Source organism: Oncorhynchus mykiss, chromosome 4 (assembly GCF_057628025.1).
Source record: "Oncorhynchus mykiss isolate SJ-2025 chromosome 4, ASM5762802v1, whole genome shotgun sequence".
In the NCBI taxonomy this organism is placed as follows: domain Eukaryota; kingdom Metazoa; phylum Chordata; class Actinopteri; order Salmoniformes; family Salmonidae; genus Oncorhynchus; species Oncorhynchus mykiss.
Window position 1 is genome coordinate 29,797,134 of NC_143025.1, and position 27,247 is coordinate 29,824,380.

The 27,247-nt window shown below is 41.9% G+C and overlaps 1 protein-coding gene across 1 annotated transcript; it reads left to right on the forward strand.

Moving 5' to 3' along the window:
• Positions 1 to 1,293: 1,293 nt before the first annotated feature.
• Positions 1,294 to 7,659, forward strand: LOC110521661 (mitochondria-eating protein). The gene is made up of 12 exons (XM_021599395.3): positions 1,294 to 1,755; positions 2,593 to 2,698; positions 2,775 to 2,890; positions 3,029 to 3,147; positions 3,318 to 3,413; positions 3,522 to 3,656; positions 5,791 to 6,022; positions 6,226 to 6,384; positions 6,558 to 6,733; positions 6,871 to 6,994; positions 7,112 to 7,171; positions 7,515 to 7,659. Exons 1-12 carry the CDS (start codon positions 1,669 to 1,671, stop codon positions 7,569 to 7,571), a joined length of 1,467 nt encoding a protein of 488 aa, XP_021455070.1. The 5' UTR covers positions 1,294 to 1,668; the 3' UTR covers positions 7,572 to 7,659.
• The last annotated feature ends 19,588 nt before the right edge of the window (positions 7,660 to 27,247 follow it).

Sequence of the window (27,247 nt, forward strand, 5' to 3'; positions counted from 1 at the left end):
AAGGCCCGCAACAGGATTCCAAAATAAGAAAGTCCATATAAAGCCTGTCCATTCATATTTTCTTCCAGGCAGGGCTTCCGAATACTAGTCCACAGACAATTAACATCACTTTATCCCTACTTAAGTGTTGTTTATTTCAAGTAATAAAGGTTTTATCAGAGATGATGACACAACTTGATAATGTATGGATGCCACAGCCCCTAAAACACTACCAGACCAACACTTTTGCTAAAGCGTGGCTTTCAGTGTTAGTGGGACATTTTAGTAAATTAACTGTTCTCCTTAGAACTACATTCGTGTCCCACTTCAATCAATAAGACTGTAGAATTTGTAGAAGCTTGTAGATAACACACTGTTTTCACAATTTTGTGACAATAAACATTTACTAAACCCTCCCCATGCCATTGGAAAATGAATTGGGGGACATTCCAAGCTTTTGGGAGTCTGCACAGCTTTAACTTGATCCTGGAACACTACTATCCCCCAAATTCCCCTTTCAAAATGAATGTAGCCTCTTTCTATAGTCTCTTTCTTCCATGTCCTTGTGCTTCCTTTATTTCCTTCCTACCCTTGTTTGTTATTTTCCCTCTAATTCCTTCCACCCTCATCCTATACTGTTTATTTCCTATATAGTGTATAACATCGATTCAGAGATGCTATGAACAACTTAAACAACTAATTACAATGTATTTTATAATATCTAATGCCAGAAATATATTTGAATGAATTAAAGATCATTTTTTAAGATTCATCAAACACCAATCAGGGGAAGTGGGACAATACTAAATACTAAAACCTGGTTTTCATAAAATATAATAACTGTTTACATGAATAATTATTATGTTTTAAAACACTACCAATAACAGTTTGTTTTAACACAACAAGTTAAATTGTTTATAATTAATTATAATTAACAGAATTATGCCTTTGTCATTCTAGCGCAAGGTTTCATATGTATGCCGGTTTTTCATGAGTTTTAACAGGTCGCCCCACCTAGGAAACCTGACCACACACACTACGATGATGTCACACTAACCAAAACCATTTTTTTCAAGCACAGAACACATTCAGCAACAAACCAAAAAACATTTATTTTGATTGTGTTACAAAATTACCATAGTACAGTAGGCCTACCTTAAAACAGAAACGGCCTATAACCGATTTGTCTAACTAATACTGACGTCATCCGAAATTGACTGGGGCTCTGAAAAAAAAGCTCAGTGTTTCACATCTTCCACATATGACATTAATGGCAGGAGACACCCAACGCCCACGTGTGTGTAACAGTATGACATTACAATGGTCTCGTTTACAGCACAGACAGCCTACTTCACTTGTGCGCCTACATCATAAAGGAAGAACCGGCAGAAGACGCTTACGGTCTATACATTTCTCACAAGAATAACCAGACTATTACTGAAAACAATGCAAGTGGCTTTAGCAAACATTCTCAATCTGTATATGAGTAAAATGAGTAAAAAGCGTTGCCACAACTGAGATGGTACTTGGCACCCGTTGTAACGAAGGTGGACAAAACGGCAAGGGCAAGAATTTCTAAGGCGGGTATAAAAAGGGAGCGCGCGCCTGTCACGGGCGCTCTCGCCCCAGATTAAGTCCCACGGTTGTCCAAAGCGTTTTGAACCTTTCAAGATTAGGGAGGGAGCAGACATGGCCGACTCGCTAAGGAGGCTGGTGAACACATCTTCCTTCAGCGTTCTACAGGACAAACTTGAGTCCTGGTACAAGGACTACCATGTAAGTCATCAATAATTTATTTCTGCCCTAAATCTGTTGGCTGAAAAGTGGCCTAACCAACAATACAGATAGGCGACACATGATTATTGCAATCATTCGATCCATGTAATAGTTTAGGCTATTGTCTAAATTAGTGTTGGCTATAATAAATGTGATATTAGTGTGGAAATCAATAGCATATTTAATGAATCACTGTTTGATTCAGCAAATGCGTTCTTCCCATGAGAACTTGATTCCTCTATAGAATTTATGTCCACCCATCTAAAATAACTTGATTAGCCTACTTATGGCCAGATAGTGAAATATATTTGGAATCATTATTTGGTATGTATTTTTTATTTAATTTTTTTTACAATGTATCACATTGACAATAGATTGGAACGTTTTTGAAACACTGTAGGGGCTAAAGGAATTCAATTGTTTCGATTAAATAGATTTTCTGGCGAAGTTTGGTTGCTATAGACGCTAGTCGTCATGGTGACCGTGAAACCATTGCTGACTCTGAAAGCTAGTGGCTCGTGCACGCCCCCTTGAGCATTTTGGTGTGAACCTGAACCGCTTGTCCTGACAGAACCCATGCATCATCACACAGATACTCCAGAGACCAACCAGTGCATTTGCCTGAAAGCCACAGATAATTTATTTTAAAAGCACATATATATCCCTCAATTCAATATGATCAATACAGATATGCACTAATCAATGATCCATGTGAATGTTTGTTTTTGAAATGTCCTACATTGTTGACCCCACAATTGAGATGACATTACATCTTTAAAATGTATGTCCCTTTTGTGATGGTACATAATTCTCATACAGTGTCTGTCACCTTCCTAGGTCATCTCCTGTGATCAGAATCTGAACAGGTGCTGTGAATTGGTAGAGCTCACCTCCAAGATACAGGGTCAGCTCTTCACCATCCTCAACTTCACTGCTAGAGAGGGTATGTGTTCAAGCTTCTCACAACTTCCCTCTCTTTTTGACATTCTCTAATAATGTCTCCTTTTCCTTTGATTCAGGTGGTCACTATGCAGGAGTGGATGTGCTCAAATCACGCCTGCTGCCTTGGTTGGGGACTTGTTTCTCCATGGCAACCTCCTCTGTCACCAACGACACCAGCCTCAACCTCATCCAGGTGAAATAATCTGTTCTGTTATTTATGGTTCTAGCTACTGTACATTCATTAAGTTATTCTATTCTATTATGCTGTCCTGTCACATAGTGTAAATAAGACAGTGATAATCAAGGTTAAATGAGGAGTGTTGTCATGCAGGAGTCCGTGGAGAAGGAGAGGAAGATCAGAGAGCTGTCTGCCTCCCATGAGAACGACATGCAGAAGATGGAGACTCAGCTGTGCTCCACTCACCTACAGCTGGACTCTGTCAAACAGGAGTAAGTCTGCGCTAAACATACAACAAATGACTCATCTATACAATAGACTATACATTTATACATCTATACATTTCTATCCAACCAAATCAGTCTGCCCCAGGTTACGTTAGTATGGCTAACTTTCTGGTCTCTGTTTTATTCACCTACTGGTATGTTGAATGCATTTACAGACTGGCGGATGCTCATCTGCAGCTGGACAACACAAAAAATATGTCAGCCACAACTCTGCTGGCCACCGAGGATGAGATACTACAGCTGAAAGCAGAGTGAGGGATAAATACTGTAATACAATATTTCATTTAAGTATTATTTGTCCTCTTTGGCTTATTGGTGTGTATGTTCCGAGGTTATTATGGTGTGTATCTGTGTGTCAGGTTGCGTGCGGCCCGTGACCAGGTGGAGACCTATAAGAGGAAGGTGGATGTTCTGGATGACTATGAGAGACAGGTGCGTCTGCTGAGGGATGAGGTGTCTTTCCTCACAGCAGAGAAGAGCATGCTGCAGGAGAGGTGAGCAGGACACGCGCACACACACACACGCACGCAACCACGCATGCACACACACACACACACACACACACACACACACACACACACACACACACACACACACACACACACACACACACACACACACACACACACACACGCACACATACACACATACACACACACAGGGCCGTAGCTTCAACTGAGGACACAGAGGGTCAGACCTTGGTCATAAAAAAATAAAAAAAAGCTTAACAAAAAATGTCAACATTTGTTTTAGGAATTCAGTCACTTACTGTTGAGAGTTAGAATAGTAGAATGCACAAGGTCAGTCATTTTTTTTAGATTGGTAAATTAGACTAGTTTGTCTAGCCAGCTATCTAAACATGTAGTAATCATGGCCGACTTACCGACGGGCACTGAGGGTACGTGCCCAGGAGACCTCCAGGGGGCCCTCATTGATATTGTTAGTCACTCACTCAGATACAGTGCCTTGCGAAAGTATTCGGCCCCCTTGAACTTTGCGACCTTTAGCCACATTTCAGGCTTCAAACATAAAGATATAAAACTGTATTTTTTTGTGAAGAATCAACAACAAGTGAGACACAATCATGAAGTGGAACAACATTTATTGGATATTTCAAACTTTTTTAACAAATCAAAAACTGAAAAATTGGGCGTGCAAAATTATTCAGCCCCTTTACTTTCAGTGCAGCAAACTCTCTCCAGAAGTTCAGTGAGGATCTCTGAATGATCCAATGTTGACCTACATGACTAATGATGATAAATACAATCCACCTGTGTGTAATCAAGTCTCAGTATAAATGCACCTGCACTGTGATAGTCTCAGAGGTCCGTTAAAAGCGCAGAGAGCATCATGAAGAACAAGGAACACACCAGGCAGGTCCGAGATACTGTTGTGAAGAAGTTTAAAGCTGGATTTGGATACAAAAATATTTCCCAAGCTTTAAACATCCCAAGGAGCATTGTGCAAGCGATAATATTGAAATGGAAGGAGTATCAGACCACTGCAAATCTACCAAGACCTGGCCGTCCCTCTAAACTTTCAGCTCATACAAGGAGAAGACTGATCAGAGATGCAGCCAAGAGGCCCATGATCACTCTGGATGAACTGCAGAGATCTACAGCTGAGGTGGGAGACTCTGTCCATAGGACAACAATCAGTCGTATATTGCACAAATCTGGCCTTTATGGAAGAGTGGCAAGAAAGCCATTTCTTAAAGATATCCATAAAAAGTGTCGTGTAAAGTTTGCCACAAGCCACCTGGGAGACACACCAACCATGTGGAAGAAGGTGCTCTGGTCAGATTAAACCAAAATTGAACTTTTTGGCAACAATGCAAAACGTTATGTTTGGCGTAAAAGCAACACAGCTCATCACCCTGAACACACCATGCCCACTGTCAAACATGGTGGTGGCAGCATCATGGTTTGGGCCTGCTTTTCTTCAGCAGGGACAGGGAAGATGGTTAAAATTGATGGGAAGATGGATGAAGCCAAATACAGGACCATTCTGGAAAACCTGATGGAGTCTGCAAAAGACCTGAGACTGGGATGGAGATTTGTCTTCCAACAAGACAATGATCCAAAACATAAAGCAAAATCTACAATGGAATGGTTCAAAAATAAACATATCCAGGTGTTAGAAGTCCAGACCTGAATCCAATCGAGAATCTGTGGAAAGAACTGAAGACTGCTGTTCACAAATGCTCTCCATCCAACCTCACTGAGCTCGAGCGGTTTTGCAAGGAGGAATGGGAAAAAATGTCAGTCTCTCGATGTGCAAAACTGATAGAGACATACCCCAAGCGACTTACAGCTGTAATCGCAGCAAAAGGTGGTGCTACAAAGTATTAACTTAAGGGGGCTGAATAATTTTGCACGCCCAATTTTTCAGTTTTTGATTTGTTAAAAAAGTTTGAAATATCCAATAAATGTCGTTCCACTTCATGATTGTGTCCCACTTGTTGTTGATTCTTCACAAAAAAACACAGTTTTATATCTTCATGTTTGAAGCCTGACATGTGGCAAAAGGTCGCAAAGTTCACGGGGGCCGAATACTTTCGCAAGGCACTATCATATTAACATGGCATAAGTCAACCATCCCTCCTCTCTTCCTTTCTATCTGTCTCAGGTTGGTGAGGAGTTGTTCCCCCAGCCCCCTGCCCAGACAGAGCCGCCCCTCCAGCCCTCTGAAGAGTGAGTCTCCCACCCGGGCCCAGCTCACCAATTCGTCCCGCCACGCCAGGCTGGTGTCCCGCTTCAGTGACTTGTATGCTGTGGAGCGCCTGGAGGCCCAGAGTCTGCTCCGACGCTACATAGATGACCTGGAGATGGTCCAGAGAATCATCTTCATTGCCACTGTGGTATGACATCTGGAAACCCTGTACATTATGGAATAACACTACATACAGTACAACCTGTGATGATTAGCTGGGATTCACAATGTATTGGAGATTATCATCCTAGCACATTTTGACATGTCAGATCTGAGGTTCTGGTTTCTCTGTAAATCTCCTATACCATACAGTATCTCTAATCCCTTTGTGTGTGTGTGTGTGTGTGTCAGGAGGCCTTCCAGGCAGCCAAGCTGGCCTACCGTCAATTCAAGCTGCGAGTAAAGAAGACCCTGTCACCCTCCCACCTGGGGCCGGAGACCCTGGAGGACTCGGTGGTGGACTATATCGTCAGGAACTTGGACCTCTACGACGTGCAGGCCAGTGTTAATGTATGGCCTACACTTTTCTCTCTTACTGACAATGTCTGACATGTTACAAAAACCTGTAGATTCCAGTCACCTTTACATTACAATTTCAAGAGTCTCACGCACTGTAGCTCATTGAGTGTTTGTTAATAGGAGATGTGTGTCAGAGTGTATTGTGATGTGTTTCCCTCTCCCAGGACGTGATCAACGCCATGAATGTAAACCCACGGATCTCCTTCCCCCCGGAGGTGGACTTTGTCCTGATCAACAGCTTCATCCGGGAGACATGCAGAGTGGCCTTCGCCATGCAGACACTGGACTCTCCTCTGGACCTGGCTTTCACCAGTGGTGGAGAACTCTACAGCGACAACAAGTCAGTCTGCATCCATTGACTTCATGATGTTAGATGTACAATTCCTAATCTTACCACTAGATGTCACCCTGGTCCCGTATATACATCTCCTCCCTCTTCTCTCTGTCTCTCTCTCCCTCTCTCTCACTCTTTACCAGGTATCGTCGTAGCTATGACTCTGAGTTTACTGCTCCTCTGGTGGCGTATCATGTGTGGCCAGCACTGGTGGAGGGGGACAGTGTCATAGTGAAGGGAGAGGCAGTCACCAGGAGAGGAGCTCTGGTACTGATGCACCTTCAGTCCCTACTGTAGAATCATAGGCTTTGCTTGAGCAATTACTGCATGATCACAATATAACATGCAGAATGACTCATGTGGTGTTTCTCTGCTTTCTTCCAGTGGAGGAGCAGAAGCAGGAGCTGCAGTCCTGTTCGCTCTGGCAGCCCCACACGCACTCTCGTAAGTTACTACGACGACTGAGACCTAACACGTTGAAATAATGTCACAAATATCAAGAAACTCTTTGGAAAGATGTGTCAGCCCAGGGTTTTTATGATGCAAGAAAATATTCAGGGAAGTTGCGGTTGGGAAAGCACACTAGATGAAAGCTGTGCATGTGTGATTTAGTGTTAAGACTTTTCTTTTGCCACCAAAATACATCCATGCATACCCTGAGCCCTTGGGGTAAGTACAACAACAAAACAGCAACTTCTAGATGTTGTATTAGTGGGAGAGAGTAACTTCATCTCAAATCCAAAGGTGCAAGAAATGCTCTGTGTGACAGACTTTCTCTCTTTCTCAGGGGTTTAGTCGCAGCAGAAGCCCCTCTCCTGGACGTCTCTCCGCCAGTCGCCTGTAAACCCTAACTGACCACTGAGTTACAAAAGGAAAACCAAATTCTACACATCGATTTCATGTTTGCAACAAAGACAGATCTTTAGCTTTAATGGACTGGATCCTGTCGTTATTTGTCAGTTGTGATGACTTGATGTTAAGTAGTTAGACTCCGTGTCAAGATGGACATTGGTCCAGGGTTTACAGTATTCTGGAGAGAAGTTCCATGTTACCATTACAGTATCCAGAGACTCTGGCAGCTGGTCCTTTCAGAACAATCCTTTCAGGGTGCTGTAGCAGCACGTGACAAGGCTATGTGTGTGTGTGTGTGTGCGCGTGTGTGTGTTTAATCTATGCCCAATATATTAGTGATTCTTAACTGTGCACTATGCAAAACCAGGATGATTGTGTGGTTGACCATAATGTAACTTTTTAAGGACATTTAGACCTGCACAGTATCATTTTCTGAGACTGTTGTAGTTTAGGTTTTATCTTTAACCTCAAACCTTGATAGACTCTGGGTTATAAAGAATATAATGAATACATTTTAATGTAATTTTAATGTAAGTCTTAGCCTGCTTTTTTGTTAGATTTTCTGTTGTTGTAAGACACATGGTGCTAAAGTTCAGTCAGAACTGTTCAACTCCACAAAAAACACGAGAGATTGGTATTGCTGAGAATAATGATTAAGCGTACAGTTTGTAAAGTAATCCGTTCCAGTCCATGTTTCTTTTTTTTGGTGTTGTGATATTAGCTAGATGTGTGGTTTGGATGGATGTGTAACAATAGAAGGGATTTAAAGTGATGCAAAACATATTCTGTAACTTCAAATGGTTGACTTGAGAAAATATGCCTTTTTTTGTTAGTCCTAATGAAGTTGCTTATTATCTACTGTACGCACAAGATCCAAAAGCAACATATACCATATTTAGGATAATTGTTAGGCTGTAATCAATGAAATGTGGAGCCTAACTATTTTTCACTATTTGAAATCATTATACAGTCTAATCTTTCATTTTGCATTAAACAGTGTGTTAGTGTTGTGTATGCAAAACCTGGTGATAGACCCCAAAAACTTGGACTCAAATATACAGTGCCTTGCGAAAGTATTCGGCCTCCTTGAACTTTGCGACCTTTTGCCACATTTCAGGCTTCAAACATAAATATATAAAACTGTATTTTTTTGAAGAATCAACAAGTGGGACACAATCATGAAGTGGAACGACATTTATTGGATATTTCAAACTTTTTTAACAAATCAAAAACTGAAATTGGGCGTGCAAAATTATTCAGCCCCCTTAAGTTAATACTTTGTAGTGCCACCTTTTGCTGCGATTACAGCTGTAAGTCGCTTGGGGTATGTTTATCAGTTTTGCACATCGAGAGACTGAATTTTTTTCCCATTCCTCCTTGCAAAACAGCTCGAGCTCAGTGAGGTTGGATGGAGAGAATTTGTGAACAGCAGTTTTCAGTTCTTTCCACAGATTCTCGATTGGATTCAGGTCTGGACTTTGACTTGGCCATTCTAACGCCTGGATATGTTTATTTTTGAACCATTCCATTGTAGATTTTGCTTTATGTTTTGGATCATTGTCTTGTTGGAAGACAAATCTCCATCCCAGTCTCAGGTCTTTTGCAGACTCCATCAGGTTTTCTTCCAGAATGGTCCTGTATTTGGCTCCATCCATCTTCCCATCAATTTTAACCATCTTCCCTGTCCCTGCTGAAGAAAAGCAGGCCCAAACCATGATGCTGCCACCACCATGTTTGACAGTGGGGATGGTGTGTTCAGGGTGATGAGCTGTGTTGCTTTTACGCCAAACATAACGTTTTGCATTGTTGCCAAAAAGTTCAATTTTGGTTTCATCTGACCAGAGCACCTTCTTCCACATGTTTGGTGTGTCTCCCAGGTGGCTTGTGGCAAGCTTTTAACGGTCCTCTGAGACTATCACAGTGCAGGTGCATTTATACGGAGACTTGATTACACACAGGTGGATTGTATTTATCATCATTAGTCATTTAGGTCAACATTGGATCATTCAGAGATCCTCACTGAACTTCTGGAGAGAGTTTGCTGCACTGAAAGTAAAGGGGCTGAATAATTTTGCACGCCCAATTTTTCAGTTTTTGATTTGTTAAAAAAGTTTGAAATATCCAATAAATGTCGTTCCACTTCATGATTGTGTCCCACTTGTTGTTGATTCTTCACAAAGAAATACAGTTTTATATCTTTATGTTTGTAGCCTGAAATGTGGCAAAAGGTCGCAAAGTTCAAGGGGGCCGAATACTTTCGCAAGGCACTGTATATAATGTAGTTGTGCTGTTCTTGTTACAAAAAACGTAATTATTTACCGAGAGATTGTGCCTTTTCAAAGATAAAATAAATTAATAAAATCAGAAAAAAGGTTACTAACAATTTCTTGTGATAATGAAGACTAATTTAATTATTGTTTTCCTTACCCTCCATCCACTGTCAGTAATTTTTTCCAGCAGTCCTTACCCTCATTCACTGTCAGTAATTTTTTCCTGCAGTCCTTACCCTCATTCACTGTCAGTAATTTTTTCCTGCAGTCCTTACCCTCATCCACTGTCAGTAATTTTTTCCTGCAGTCCTTACCCTCATCCACTGCAGAACATGCTGAATTCTAGTCAGTTATTATGATCATGTTGTACTAGTATGTAGGTTATGTGTACTTTGTAGGCTATGAATGTAGGCTATGAATGTAGGCTATGAATGTAGGCTATGAATTTAGGCTATGAATACAGGCTATGAATATAGGCTATGAATATAGGCTATGAATGTAGGCTATGAATATAGGCTATGAATGTAGGCTATGAATATAGGCTATGAATGTAGGCTATGAATATAGGCTATGAATGTAGGTTATGAATGTAGGCTATGAATACAGGCTATGAATACAGGCTATGAATATAGGCTATGAATGTAGGCTATGAATGTAGGCTATGAATATAGGCTATGAATATAGGCTATGAATACAGGCTATGAATGTAGGCTATGAATGTAGGCTATGAATGTAGGCTATGAATATAGGCTATGAATGTAGGCTATGAATATAGGCTATGAATGGAGGCTATGAATGTAGGCTATGAATGTAAGCTATGAATGTAGGCTATGAATGTAAGCTATGAACAGGTCCATTTGGGGATGGGATGAGGACATCCTATGTGGCAAATAATCCCATTACCAATGTGGCTTTGGGTTGTTCATGATGTGGGTGGCTGTTGGAGTATCCTTAGTGTTGTTCTTTGTCCCTGTCAGAGAGTCTAGAGACCAAACAGAGACAGGCAGACAGGCATGGAACACACCAAACCAGTTACTAAGACACACTGTTTCGAAAGACTGATTCACTGACCACGAGGACAAATAACAATACCATTCTGTCGTTGCCAGGATATCACATAACCTCCCTCAGCCTTGGCCTATTTAGAGAGACTACAGCCATGTAATTACAGAATGTCTCAGGACTCAAGCCGACAGCAAAATTAGAAAGCACTGCTTGGTATAATGCATGCAGATGTGTTATGAATTCATACACTTGTAATTTTCAGCAAAAAAAACCTGCTCTATTTTGCTCATACTGTTTTCTGTGTCCTCAAAGAACCCTGGTTGAAGTTATTCTTACAGCAAGAAACATGTAGCACCGTAACGTTCTTCCCTCTCTCTCTCCCAACTATAGCAAATTACTCTTCCATCATCCTTTACAGTACCAGTGCCCCTCATAGTGCATGAAAGGAAAAACAGGCATGTTCCCTATGGGTGAAGTTAGAGCTGTCAATTAAAAGTATGCTCCACCATTAGTTAGAATCTCATCAGGGTGTTGATCTCAGTGGTTCTCCTCTACTGTTCTGCACTGATGTTAAAAATGGAGTTCCTGTACATATTGCACGCACGTAAGACATGAGAGGGCACTGTTGTTCCACTGTAGAGACTAGACTCTGCAGGGGAGTAGTGTGGCTCCAAAAAGACAAAGGTTTTCTCTTGAGCCAAAAATATGCTTTTGACTTGTTTAAAGAAGAGATGGGAAGTTTGGCCTTGTCCTTGGACTCTCAAAGTCACTGCACACCAGGAACTTGGTGCAAGACTAAGTGTTTGTGGCTGTGTAGTTAAATTAGGGCCTAAACCATGACTCTCCATCAAGAGACACTGAGAGCCATGGAGAGAGCAACAGGGAGAAAGAATATACATAAGACATGAGAGCCCCCAGACATGCTGAAGAGCGCGTGTGTGCAGTGCACGTGTGTGCGTGCGTGTGTGTGTCTTTGTGTGTTCATATGAATGCACTCATTAAGCACAATCCCAGTGGTGATGCCAGTCTCGTGATTATCCAGCATTCACAGTCCCTAATTAACACAGTCTAATTAGTGCCAACTCTCCCAGGACTTGCCCGGTCCTGGCCTGCTCCCCTTCCCTCTCCCCAGGCAATGCCTGTGCCTAGCCCAGTCCTGCCCTGCTCGCCTCCTCTCCTCACAGGCCAGACACATGACACAGTTGGCTGTCCAGCGCATATAGTTAGCACCCCTGCTTGACAGAGCAGACACTAAACTGAAACAGACATTAGGCCAACTTCCACCCTCCAGGTCCTTTTTGTTGATGATAGCAGCTCACTGGTCATAGTTGTTTGGCGATGAGATAGCGCCTGTAAGGGGTCTTTTCAATCCGTAATGCTGAAGGTCCGCTTCATAGCGCAATGGACAATTAAATTGAATTTTCTCGTGGTCGCGGAGACTTCAGAAGGAGAAGAGCAGATGTCCCCTCCAAAAAGCTTTCTAATGGATAATGGCATTTTATTTGATTATACATTCATAACATTGAATTAAAATATGTTTTTCACATGGTGGGTGACAGAAGAATACGATTTCAACGAACTTGCTAACACAGCTAGCTACCTACCTAGTTAGCTCATTTTTAGCTTGCCACCAACGTGCATTGTGACTGACCAAGGTAAGAATTGTTTTTAAAATTGAAGTTGAGTAGAGTTAGCTAATTTCATGTATGTATTAGATATCAATATATTTACTCACTGCTTGAGCACACTCTGCCAACCCGGATGTCCTAGCCATGTCTGAATCCTGGCTTAGGAAGGCCACCAAATATCCTGAAATTTCCATCCCTAACTATAACATTTTCCGACAAGATAGAACTGCCAAAGGGGGCGTTGTTGCAATCTACTGCAGAGATAGCCTGCAGAGCTCTGACATACTACCCAGGTCTGTGACCAAACAATTCAAGCTTCTACTTCTAAAAATCCACCTTTCCAGAGACAAGTCTCTCACCGTTGCCGCTTGCTATAGACCACCCTCTGCCCCCAGCTGTGCCCTGGACACCATATGTGAATTGATTGCCCCCCATCTATCTTCAGCGCTCGTACTGTTAAGTGACCTAAACTGGGACATGCTTAACACCCCGGCCGTCCTACAATCTAAGCTAGATGCCCTTAATTTCACACAAATGATCAATGAACCTACCAGGTACAACTCTAAATCTGTAAACACGGGCACCCTCATAGATATCATCCTGCCCTCTAAATTAACCTCTGCTGTCTTCAACCAGGATCTCAGTGATCACTGCCTCATTGCCTGCGTCCATAATGGGTCTGCGGTCAAACGACCACCCCTCATCACTGTCAAACGCTCCCTAAAACACTTCAGACCTTTTTAAATCGACCTGGCCCGGGTATCCTGGAAGGATATTGACCTCATTCCGTCAGTAGAGGATGCCTGGTTATTCTTTAAAAGTGCTTTCCTCACCATCTTAAATAAGCATGCCCCGTTCAAAAAATGTAGAACAGATATAGCCCTTGGTTCACTCCAGACCTGACTGCCCTTGACCAGCACAAAAACATCCTGTGGCGTACTGCATTAGCATCGAATAGCCCCCGCGATATGCAACTTTTCAGGGAAGTCATGAACCAATACACACAGTCAGTTAGGAAAGCAAAGGCTAGCTTTTTCAAACAGAAATTTGCAATCTGGTTTCCGAGCTGGTCATGGGTGCACCTCAGCCACACTCAAGGTCCTAAATGATATCATAACTGCCATTAATAAAAGACAATAATGTACAGCCGTATTCATTGACTTGGCCAATGCTTTCGACACTGTCAATCACCACATTCTTATCGGTAGACTCAACAGACTTCGTTTCTCAAATGACTGCCTTGCCTGGTTCACCAAATACTTCTCTGAGAGAGTTCAGTGTGTCAAATTGGAGGGCCTGTTGTCCGGACCTCAGACAGTCTCTATGGGGGTGCCACAGGGTTCAATTCTCTGTTCGACTCTTTTCTCTGTATACATCAATGATGTCGCTCCTGCTGCTGGTGATTTTCTGATCAACCTCTGCGCAGACGACAACATTCTGTATACTTCTGGTCCTTCATTGGACACTGTGTTAACTAACCTTCAGATGAGCTTCAATGCCAAACAACTCTCCTTCTGTGGCCTCCAACTGCTCTTAAATGCAAGTAAAACTAAATGCATGTTCTTCAACCGATCGCTGCCTGCACCTGCCCGCCGGTCCAGCATCACTACTCTGGACGCTTCTGACTTAGAATATGTGGACAATTTCAAATATCCAGGTGTCTGGTTAGACTGTAAACTGTTCTTCCAGACTCACATTAAGCATCTCCAAACCAAAATAGAATCTAGAATCGGCTTCCTATTTCGCAACAAAGCATCCTTCACTCATGCTGCCAAGCATACCCTTGTAAAACTGACTATCCTACCGATCCTTGACTTTGGCGATGTCATTTATAAAATAGCCTCCAACACTCTACTCAGCAAATTGGATGCAGTCTTTCACAGTGCCATCCGTTTCGTCACCAAAGCCCCATATACTGCCCACCACTGCGACCTGTATGCTCTCGTTGTCTGGCCCTCACTTCATATTCGTCGCCAAACCCACTGGCTCCAGGTAATCAATAAGTCTTTGCTAGGTAAAGCCCCGCCTTATCTCAGCTTACTGGTCACCATAGCAGCACCCACCCGTAGCGTGCTCCAGTAGGTATATTTCACTGGTCATCCCCAAAGCCTATTCCTCTTTTGGCTGCCTTTCCTTCCAGTTCTCTGCTGCCAATGACTGGAACGAATTGCAAAAATCCCTGAAGCTGGAGACTCATATCTCCCTCACTAACTTTAAGCCTCAGCTGTCAGAGCAGCTCACAGATCACTGCACCTGTACATAGCCCATCTGTAAATAGAACATCCAACAACCTCATCCCATATTGTTATTGTTATTTTTTTGTTCCTTTGCACTCCAGCATCTCTACTTGTACATTCATCTTCTGCACATCTATCACTCCAGTGTTTAATTGCTACATTGTAATTACTTTGCCACTACGGCCTATTTATTGCCTTATCTCCCTAATCTTACCTCATTTGCACACACTGTATATAGATTTTTTGTATTGTGTTATTGACTGTACGTTTGTTTATTCCATGTGTAACTCTGTGTTGTTGTTTGTGTCGCACTGCTTTGCTTTATCTTGGCCAGGTCGCAATTGTAAATAAGAATTTGTTCTCAACTGGCCTACCTGGTTAAATAAAGGTGAAATATATATATATTTTTAAACAATATTGTCAAAGCTATTGTTAGACATTATTGGATAGCCAAGCAATGTGTTGATTGCTAGCTAAATAACTTAGCTAGCTTTACTGAGGGTCGGGTGTCTCTGATAGAACTGGCTAGCTAGCTACAGTATATTATGTTTAGCCAAAAATAAATTCATATTTTTCCTACTGCAGTGGATCCATCTGGTCTGGAGCCAGCTGCCTATGGACAGACCGCAGACAATGTAGCCTTTTATCATTTAACTAGCTAATTCCCAATTAATTTTTAACTAAAAATGTGTTTACATCCCTGTCAGTGAACATTTACCCTTTGCCAAGGTAATCCATCCACCTGACAGGTGTGGCATATCAAGACAACGATTTAACGGCATGATCATTACACTCTAAAATGTTTTGTCACACAACCCAATGCCACAGATGTCTCAAGATTTGACGGAGTGTGCAACTGACTGCAGGAGTGTCCACCAGAGCTGTTACCAGATAAACTAATGTTAATTTCTCTACCATATGTCGTTTTAGAGAATTTGGCAGTACGTCGAACTGGCTTCACAACCACAGACCACATGTAACCACACCAGCCCTGGACCTTCACAACCAGCTTCTTCACCTGCGGGATCGTCTGAGACCAGCTACCCAAACAGCTGATGAAACTGTCAGTTTGCACAACCAAAGAATTTCTGCACAAACTGTCAGAAACCATCTCAGGGAAGCTCATCTGCGTGCTCGTCGTCCTCACCAGGGTCTTGACCTGACTGCAGTTTAGCTTTGTAACCGACTTCAGTGGGAAAATTCTCACCTTCGCTGGCCACTGGCACGCTGGAGAAGTGTGCTCTTCACGGATGAATCCCCATTTCAACTTTACCTGGCAGATGGCAGACAGCATGTATGGTATCGTGTAGGCGAGCAGGTTGGTGATGTCAACGTTGTGAACAGAGTGGCCCATGGTGACGGTGAGGTTATGTTATGGGCAGGCATAAGTTACGGACAATGAACACGATTGCATTTTATCGATGGCAAGTTGAATGCACAGAGAACCGCGACGAGATCCCGAGGCCCATTGTCGTGCCAGTCATCCACCGCCATCACCTCATGTTTCAGTTCCTAAAAATATATACAGTACCAGTAAAATGTTTGGACACACCTACACATTCAAGGGTTTTTCTTTATTTGTACTATTTTCTATATTGTATAATAATAGTGAAGACATCAAAACTATGAAATAACACATATAGAATCATGTAGTAAGCATGTCGTAAGCAAAACATTTAAAAAATATATTTTATATTCTTCAAAGTAGCCACCCTTTACTTGCTTGGTACACTCTTGGCATTCTCTAAACCAGCTTCATGAGGAATGCTTTTCCAACAGTCTTGAAGGAGTTCCCACATATGCTGAACACTTGTTGGCTGCTTTTCCTTCACTCTGCGGGCCAACTCATCCCAAACCATCTCAATTGGGTTGAGGTCGGGTGATTGTGGAGGTCAGGTCATCTGATGCAGCACTCCATTACTCTCCTTCTTGGTCAAATAGCCCTTATACAGCCTGGAGGTGTGTTTAAGGCATTGTCCTGTTGAAAACTGTTTGATTGTCCCACTAAGTGCAAACCAGATGGGATGGCGTATCACTGCAGAATGCTGTGGTAGCCATGCTGGCTAAGTGTGCCTTGAATTATAAATAAATCACATACGGTGTTACCAGCAATGCACCCCCACACCATCACACATCCTCCATTCTTCACGGTGGGAACCACATATGCGGAGATCATCCGTTCACCTACTCTGTGTCTCACAAAGACACGGTGGAAGAAACCAAAAATCTAAAATTTGCACTCATCAGACCAAAGGACAGAATTCCAGTCGAATGTTTGATCATGTTTAATGCCCAAACAAGTCTCTTCTTCTTATTGGTGTCCTTTAGTAGTGGTTTCTTTGCAGCAATTCGACCATGAAGGCCTGATTCACACAGTCTCCTCTGAACAGTTGATGCTGAGATGTGTCTGTCACTTGAACTCTGTGAAGCATTTATTTGGGCTGCAATCTGAGGTGCAGTCAACTCTAATGAACTTATCCTCTGCAGCAGAGGTAACTATGGATCTTCCTGTGGCGGTCCTCATGAGAGGCAGTTTCATCATAGTGCTTGATGGTTTTTGCAACTGCACTTGAAGAAACTTTCAAAGTTCTTTAAATTTTCATTATTGACTGACCTTCATGTCTTAAAGTTATGATGGACTGTCATTTCTCTTTGCTTATTTGAGCTGTTCTTGCCATAATATGGACTTGGTCTTTTACCAAATAGGGCTATCTTCTGTATACCACCCCTACCTTGTCACAACACAACTGATTGGCTCAAACGTGTTAAGAAGGAAAGAAAATTCACAAATTAACTTTAAACAAGGCACACCTGTTAATTGAAATGCATTCCAGGTGACTACCTCATGAAGCTGGTTACTAGATGATTCCTGTCACGACTTCCACCGAAGGTGGCTCCTCTCCCTGTTCGGGCAGCGCTCGGCGGTCGTCGTCGCCGGTCTACTAGCTACCACCGATCCTTTTTCCTTTTCATTTGGTTATGTCTGTCTTGTGTTTCACCTGTGTTCGATTTAGGGTAATTAGGGGGGTATTTTAATCTGTGCCCTCTGGGTTTTGTGCGGGATTGTTACGTTAGCTGTCATTTTGTTTGGGTTGCTTTTTCTTGTGTTCTGTTGAACAGGTGTTTTTTTCTGGACGGTGTCTGGTTGTTTTGAGGCTTCTGTTGTAGTCCTGTTCCTGTTCTTTGGACTTGTATAATAAAACGCCCTTTTCAAATTTGCTTTCTCCTGCGCCTGACTCCACACCCACTTCTCCTTGGGAAGATACTTGACAATTCCATATGTGTTATTTCATAGTTTTGATGTCTTCACTATTTTTACACAATGTAGAAAATAGTAAAAATACATATGAGTAGGTGTGTCCAAACTTTTGACTGGTACTGTATATTTATTTTTAATGGCTTAATATTTCCACACCATATACTTACACACATAAACGCATATGTAGAACTCTATGAAAACTGCCAATTTTGCAATATGTCCATGTATTTTTGTCCATATATTTAAATATATATGTACATATAAGGATTATATTTAGATATCTGTAATTTACATATATGATAACACATGTACGTACATACATGTTGTTAAAATATATGTAAATGTGTTATTTTTCCATACTCTCCTGATATATTGTGGCTCCCTTGCAATCAGCCAGTTTGAAACATTTCCTCACATTAACTTATTTATATATCCTTGTTTAACCTTTGTGTTAGTGAACCTATGAATCCTGGGAGACCGGGGAATATGTATGGAAAACCCTGTGTGTTCTGGAACGTGCAATCAATGACGTCCTCAATCACTCCATCCAGGATGTGATGGAAACTGCGGCCATGTTTCCTCACCCCATTCCCACACCGAGCGTGTCCTTTCTGACCCGGCTCGCATGGTCCAATCAGCTCCTAGCTCCCATGCCCAGTGCCAGGACCAGCCGTTACCATGGCGTAGATGGAACTGAGTCTACAGCACAGGAGGCTGCTGAGGGGAGAACGGCTCATAATAACGGCTGGAACGGAGCAAATGGAATGGCATCAAACACATAGAGACCATGTATTGATGTATTTGATACCATTCCACAAATTCCACTCCAGCCATTAACACGAGCTCGTTCTCCCCAATTAAGGTGCGACCAACCTGCATTCTACAGGGGCTGTGCTGCTGCGCCACCACACCAGTGAGAGTTGAGAGATCTCCCTTTCAGAGCCAGGGCAATGTTTACACAGGTGTGCTGTGGTCAGCCGTGGTCATGGAGTGGTTAACTACAGAACCCCGCAGTCCAGATGGGACAGATGAGAGAGAGAGGGGTCTCTATTGGCTCTGCCGGGTCTCTTCTGGGGACAATAACTCACAACTCTCCCCTATCGAGAGGCAGGTCCGTCCCAACATGCAGGGCCGGCTCTAGCCTTTTGGGCGCCCTAGGCAACATGACTATACTGCGCACTATATTCACTCACTGTATGTACTTTATGAAGTCACACACATACAGTACACCACCTATAACACACACGCACATACACATTCTTTCTCTCTTTCCTTGCCTTTCTCTCTTCTCTTGCGTTGTGCACTATAGCTGCAGAGATAATGTGGAGGGGAGCATGCATTGGAGATGAGCCATGGGACCCTCTAGTCTGTCTGCTGCTTTAAATCTCTCTCTCTCTCTCTTTCTCTCTCTCTCTCTCTTTCTCTCTCTCTCTTTCTCTCTCTCTCTCGACGTGGTTTCCTGTCTCAACATCATCTTGTTCCATTCCTGGGACTTGAACGCCCAGTAGAACGTGTAATAACCCATAATTTAAAAAAATACAACTTTATGGGTTTATGGGAACTGAGGAGCTGAAACCTGTGGTGGCAAACGTAGAAGCTTGCTTTTTTCATTTTCATTTGGTGGACGTTATAATACAGTCCATTCGGGAAAGTATTCAGACCCCTTGACTTTTTCCACATTTTGTTAAGTTACAGCCTTATTCTAAAATTGATGAAATTGTTAATTTCCCTCATTACTCTACACACAATCCCACATGATGACAAAGAAAAAACAGGTTTTTAGAAAGTTTTGCAAATGTATTAACAATTAAAAACGGAAATTTTACATTTACATAAGTATTCAGACCCTTTACTCAGTACTTTTTTGAAGCACGTTTGGCAGAGATTACAGCCTCGAGTCTTCTTGGGTATGACTTTACAAGCTTGGCAAACCTGTATTTGGGGAGTTTCTCCCATCCTTCTTTGCAGATCCTCTCAAGTCCTGTCAGGTTCAATGGGGAGCGTTGCTGCACAGTTATTTTCAGGTCTCTCCAGAGATATTAGATCGGGTTCAAGTCCGGGCTCTGGCTGGGCCACTCAAGGACAATCAGAGACTTGTTCTGAAGCCAGTACTGCATTGTCTTGGCTGTGTGCTTAGGGTCATTGTCCTGTTATAAGGTGAACCTTTGCCCCAGTCTGAGATCCTGAGCGACCTGGAGCAGGTTTTCATCAAGGATCTCTCTGTACTTTGCTCTGTTAATATTTCCCTCGATCCTGACTAGTCTCCCAATCCCTGCAGCCAAAAGAAATCCACACAGCATAATTCTGCCACCACCGTGCTTCACTGTAGGGATGGTGCCAAATGTCTTTCAGATGTTTAATCAGACCAGAGAATCTTGTTTCTCAATGTCTGAGAGTCCTTTAGGTGCCTTTTGGCAAGCTCCAAGCGGGCTGTCATGTGCCTTTTACTGAGGAGTGGCTTCTGTCTGGACACTCTACAATAACTGCCTAATTGGTGGAGTGCTGCAGAGATGGTTGTCCTTCTAGAAGGTTCTCCCATCTCCACAGAGGAACTCTGGAACTCTGTCAGAGCTACCATTGGGTTCTTGGTCACCTCCCTGACCAAGGCCCTTCTCCCACGATTGCTCAGTTTGGCCGGGCGGCCAGCTCTAGGAAGAGTCTTGGTGGTTCCAAACTTCTTCCATTTAAGAATGATGGAGGCCACTGTGTTCTTGGGGACCTTCAATGGTGCAGAAATGTTTTGGAACCCTTCCCCAGATCTGTGCCTCAACAACAATCCTGTCTCGGAGCTCTACGGACAATCCCTTCGACCTCATGACTTGGTTTTTGCTCTGACATGAACTGTCTACTGCGAGACCTTATATAGACAGTTGTGTGCCTTTCCAAATCATGTCCAATCAATTGAATTTACCACAGGTGAACTTCAATCAAGTTGTAGAAACATCTTAAGGATGATCAATGGAAACAGGATGCACCTGAGCTCAATTTGGAGTCTCATAGCAAAAGGTCTGAATACTTGTGTAAATAATGCATTTCTGTTTTTAATTTTGTATAAATTAGCAAACATTTCTAAAAACTATTTTTGCTTTGTTACTATGGGTATTGTGTGTAGATTGTTGAGGGAAACAAATGATTTATTCAATTTTAGAATATGGCTGTAAATGTGGAAATTGTCAAGGGGTCTGAATACTTTCCGAATGAACTGTACATAAACTGCAACCTTGTGAGTAGGATTGCAAAGCTACCGGTATTTTTACCAAAGTTACCGGATTCTTCAGTAATTTTGGTAATTAACAGAACATCTATGGCAATCTATCGTAACTTTGGTCATTTATACTTGGATAACGTTTTAAAAAATGTATTTATATATAATACCATTTTTTAATATCTGTGTCAATATTGTCCATGAATTTCTAGTAGATGGACCATATGGTTCAAGAGAAAATAGCCTAATTAATGAAAAAGCATCTAATCAAAAATGGCATTATTTTCTATTAACTCTGCAACATTTTTTACAACTGCCACTAGTTTGATGCAAAACATTGAGAAAAAGTACATACTAACATTCGAAAATAAATAAGTGTGTAAATTAGTTTTATTTCATCCTGAAACCCTCATAGTCAACACCAGTGGCATTCACTAAGTTGATGGTTCATATTTAAGATAATGTTTTACAGCTTTGTCAGTCTATTTTTTATTTTAAAAGCATCTTATTAAATTATTTCATATATTTTACATTTGATAAGGCCGCAACAGAGGGCCAGAGATAATTAGACACCTGTAAAAATCTGAATTACCCAAAGGGGCCACTAGATGTCTTTTGATAGATTCCATTAAAATTCTGGTAGTTTACTGGTAAACTTCAATAGTTTCCAGTAATATACCCTCCCGTTGCAACCCTTCTTGTGAATCGTATTGCTTTCCAAGAGTCAAAGAGCGGTGGAGAAAGTGCATGGGGTAATGAAGTGCAGGCAGAACCAAACAGAACCCATCTGTATCTCCTGTTTGGTCACCTGGGATTTATCTCCCTGGTCACAAGTCACATGTGATCTATTGCCCTAGTTGCAGGTGAATCAATTTCCCTGATCTATTGCCCTGGACCCAGGCTGAATCTTTGGGGTCAGACGGTTCCCCCGCTCTCAGCCCTCTGGTGGCTCCACATGTGACAAAACCATTCAGGCCTGCAATCTTCTGTATTAAAAACCATTAAACCATTAAACCCACCCCCTATGGTTTTTATAGGTCCTCAAATCACAGACTAATGGACACTTCGAAAACACTTCCTGACTTTAAAGGCTTAATATTTCACTCACGGGAGCTTTTGTTAGAGAGCAAACACATGTGGACATACAAATAATGACACGCACATGACTATTGACATGCAATTTCATACGCGGAATCGGTGCAGAAACTGAGAAAGAGTTGCTTCACTGAGGACTCTGAATAGAGATTCACTGTGCACAAACGGGTTGAACATCAACATTGTTTCAACGCATCTCTGTGGAAAATTGGATTTTAAAAAAAAGTTAGCAACGTAAACTGTTGTTTTGAGGGTGAAATTTCAACTACAGGATAATGTCATAATTGTAAGGAATTTTCAACATAGATAAGCCTTGTATATATAAGTTGAATTGATATATTTCAAACTAACGTCAGATCCACTACCAGAAAGAAAAATAACTATAAACTGGGCTGCACCTCCTACTGGAGAGTGGATCTATCTACACTCTATAGCTATTCATTGGGTCTCCCATCCAGGGTTTTAGCTTAGATATTTGTCACAGACTACTAACAATGTGCTATCATGAGAATTATGAGAATTATCATGAGAATTATTATTATCTCATTTGGTTGTGCACATTAATTTAAAAACACATTAAGTTGTTTGTTATCTGACATTGTATTCCCTCTTGAACTTTGTTGTGCTTCAAAATGGTTGAAAGTGCAGTGATAACACAATTAGATGACAACTAAACCAAAAATCTGACATTTTTTTTCCATTGGAATTTGGTTGTGGTATTAGATGGTTGAAAGCATAGTGATAACACATTGGGAATTAAACAAACTTCTGGCTCACTTTTTGAGTGGGTAAATAAAGGTTGAGATCTCATTGATCAACATCTCTACCAAATATTACCCACATTTCCACATTGAAATAACATGGTGTTCTCAGTGTGGATGTACTCTGGTAGTCAGGAAGTGACAAGATGGGACTACTGTGTCTTGTTGCACCAAGGTGAGCACATGGATGAGCAGCTGTGAGATAGAAGTGAGACATTTATTTACAGCCCTAGTTAGAGGAGCTGTGTTATAGTTGGACCTCCTCCTGGCTAGATCTAGAGATGTGAGTCCAAATTGTGCCTTCAGTTCAGCCTCAAAGCTCTGTTTCGACATCAATGAAGCATATGATGCTTCCTCTCATTCGCCCAGGGCCATTTTCATTGTGTTGTATTCAGTTCTGGCCAGCCCTGAGGTTCGCTCTCTCTACTCCAAGTGGAAGTCTGAGTGAATACCCTCCCTGGCCCGGCCTCTGGCCCCCATCTCCAGGCCTTGCAGCCTGCCAGATGAACAGGGGTACATTAATAGGGCCGTATATCACTGCACATGATGACACAGTTATGGGTGACCGGACCCAAGTGCATAAATCAAAGAGAATATGAAAATGGAGGAAAAAATAGAGAGGGAGAGATGGAGGGATAGAAGGAGGAAGGGAGGAGGGAGAGAGGGAACGAGGGGGGGTGGGGGAGAGGCAAGGAAAGTGCAAGATAAAGAGGTATATCATTCAACTTAGGGAAAAAAATATCTAGAGGAAAGGTTTTAGAGTAGACTCGCAGGACAGAACAAAAGCAAGGCTGTGTGTGTGTCTACTGTCAAGAACAGTTCCCAATTCCCAATCAACAACACTCTCTGAACATGGGAACTTGTAATATGCTTACTCAAGAGATTGCAACAGATTACATTGTGTCCAGTCCAAGGTTGATTACATTATACTTTCTCACAGACAAAGTTTATGAAACTGTTGATAGTGGTTGTGGATATTGGTCCATGTGAAACAGACTGGGCCAGGGGTCCAGAGTTGTGGTGAATCAATGTTGTTTCAACGTACTTTGTCAACCGTATTGTGACGTGGAAGCGCAGTGATAGACATTTGGGTGGCAACTAAACCCAAAAAACAGAGGTTGTTTTCTGTTGGAATATGTTTGTGCTTTTAGATGATTGAAAGCATAGTGATAACACATTGGCTGTCTTTTTGAGTGGGTGAATATAGGTTATAATCTCAATGTCTCAAATAAATATTACCCAATTATCCACGTTGTAATGACGTGGTGGGGTTTGGCCAGTTTACTCTGCTCCCTGATGGAGAAATCCCTCACTGGAGGAGTAAGTCAGGAAACCGCTGGACGCTTGGAGACTCTGGGTCTGTGTGGCCCTGGAGGGCCATAAAAACACATCTGGTCCAGAGCAGGACACAGTGGCCGCTGCACAGGAGGGACCTGTTTATGACAGCAGGGACCAGGGTAGGCAGAGTGGGAGAGTTATGAGAGGTGTGATTGGAGAGTTTACAGTATGTTAGAAATATCGTGTACAGTATTTGTGTGACTTCATACATACACACAGAAGAAGAGTGTATTGGAGTGTACAGTGTGTGGGAGGGGATGTAGTGGATGCATCTCTCTTTGTCCAGGTCGGCCAGTGGTGATATGGCCTTGGACAATGACTAGGGTCTGCTGAGTCTGTGAGGTCAGTATGGGGGCTGGCCAGAGGCGACAGCCCCGTTAGCCTGATTAACAGCCAGCCTGACGTCCGGACCCTGAGGAGGAAAGTCCAAACAGTCGTGACACAACATTACCTCCGCAGCTCAACTCCAGCGAGGTCAGAAACCGGACGGACCACTCTGCCAGCGATTCCGTTGCCAAACACTTCCTTCCTCTTATCTCTCTGAAGATAAATCTACCTCACATCAACTAGGCCTACTTAATATTTTTGGCCATCGCATCTCCCTCTGCAGAGATTTGTCAACGTTTCTTTCCTCCCCTTGTTCTGTTGTAGCACATCTGGAATTTCACAAGCAACGATGACCAATGAAAGTCACTGAGTTGTGTAGCCTCAATGCGTTAGTTCAAAAGAAAGGTCTGTCTTTTAAAACGTGGAGGCATAAGATCAATGTTTGGCCCGCTGGACCTCAGGTTTCATAGGATGTTGTCATCAGCTTGGAGACAGGTGACTGGTTAGGGTTAAATTGCCAGATAAAATATTGATTACAGATAATTTTGTAAAACTAGATGATTACTTCTTGGATTACTTTTAAATTCAGAAAATATATTTGCGGGAAACCTTTCTGTTTTCTCAATGATATTCAATTCAACAATGAAAAAAGGGCCAAGTTTGAGTTTGTTCCACCTGAGTGAGTCCGACCACAAGTCAGAGACCAATATGATGACACACCATATGCTTTTAATGGATCCTTTTTGTCTTCTTCTGTAATAGATTACATTTAGAAAGTAACCTAACCAACCCTGCTGGTTTCTGCCACCTGTGTGCCAATCAAAGCTCTCAGTAACCAAATGTTTGGCTGACATTCAGGGCTCAGAACACAGAGAGAATTGTGGCTCCACTAGCCTGTTGAAACAGTCATATTTTATTTTTGAAATCAGTCCAGTTTCCAGAGACATGTCTGGACCCGGTACTGCTAATCATTTGAAGAAACATTTTCACTTAAATTATTTTAAAAGCACAACGACACACGAAGGGCCCGGTTGAAAGGTGATTTGGTTAATGCTTTTGACAGACTAGCGTTTCAGACTTCGTTAAAGCCATGAAGGCTGTCATGATCATTTCTCTCTGAATGAATACAGAATCAATAAAAGAAGTACATATTTTTTTGCAGTTGGATCTTTTAATAACGGTCTCATGCCAGTTTCCAACAGAAATGGAGAGTGTTCTGATTAACAACAACTAAAGCTCTTGAGGTCATGCTAATGTAACCTTCAACCTGCACTGCCTGTGTGTATTTTTTCTTTTTTTTCTTACCAAGCAAAATTATCTAACATCATTCACAGATCATTTTCACACAAAAAAAAACACAAAAAAGGCTTCATACAACTAGTTTCTCATTTCAAGATGTTTTTCAAGACATTTTACTTCAATCTTCTTACTGAGGTAAAATATCCTGAAATAAATACTTGTATTCAGCCTTTTAGGTTAAAATAAGCTAAATGATCTACCAATGTATATTATTTCGCTTGGTAAGAAAAAAATTGAGAAAAAAACAGATTTTAAGTGAAATATCACTCAATATAAGATTTAGGCTTGTTTAGATTTCACTTTTTGCAGTGTATATGAACGAGGACACATGAAAAGGGAGCAAAAACATTTCACTTCAATGAACAATCCAGTCCTCTTCACAGGTGGTCAGAGCTACAGTCTACAGCTACAGAGTAAGGAACCAGCTAGGGGTACCAGCCTGGTCTCATAAACTAGACGTACAGTGGCAAAAAAAAGTATGTGAACCCTTTGGAAATACCTGGATTTCTGTGTAAATTGGTCATAAAATTTGATCTGATCTTCATCTAGGTCACAACAATAGACATACACAGTCTGCTTAAACAAATAACACACAAACAATTATAAATTTCATGTCTTTATTGAACACACTATGTAAACATTCACAGTGCAGGGTGGAAAAAGTATGTGAAACCTTGGATTTAATAACTGGTTGACCCTCCTTTGGCAGCAATAACCTCAACTAAACGTTTTCTGTAGTTGTGGATCAGACCTGTACAACGGTTAGGAGGAATTTTGTACCATTCCTCTTTACAAAACTGTTTCAGTTCAGCAATATTCTTGGGATGTCTGGTGTCAACTGCTCTCTTGAGGTCATGCCACAGCATCTCAATCGGATTGAGGTCAGAGTCACTCTAGAAGGCGTATTTTCTTCTGTTGAAGACATTCTGTGTCGATTTACTTCTGTGTTTTGTCTCGTTGTCCTGTTGCATCACCATCATCTGTTGAGCTTCAATTGGCGGACACATAGCCTAAAATTCTCCTGCAAAATGTCTTGATAAACTTGGGAATTCATTTTTCCGATGATAGCGAGCTATCCAGGCCCTGAGGCAGCAAAGCAGCCCCAAACCATGATGCTCCCTCCACCATACTTTACAGTTGGGATGAGGTTTTGATGTTGGCGTGCTGTGCCTTTTTCTCTCCACACATAGTGTTGTGTTCCTTCCAAACAACTCAACTGTAGTTTCATCTGTCCCCAGAATATT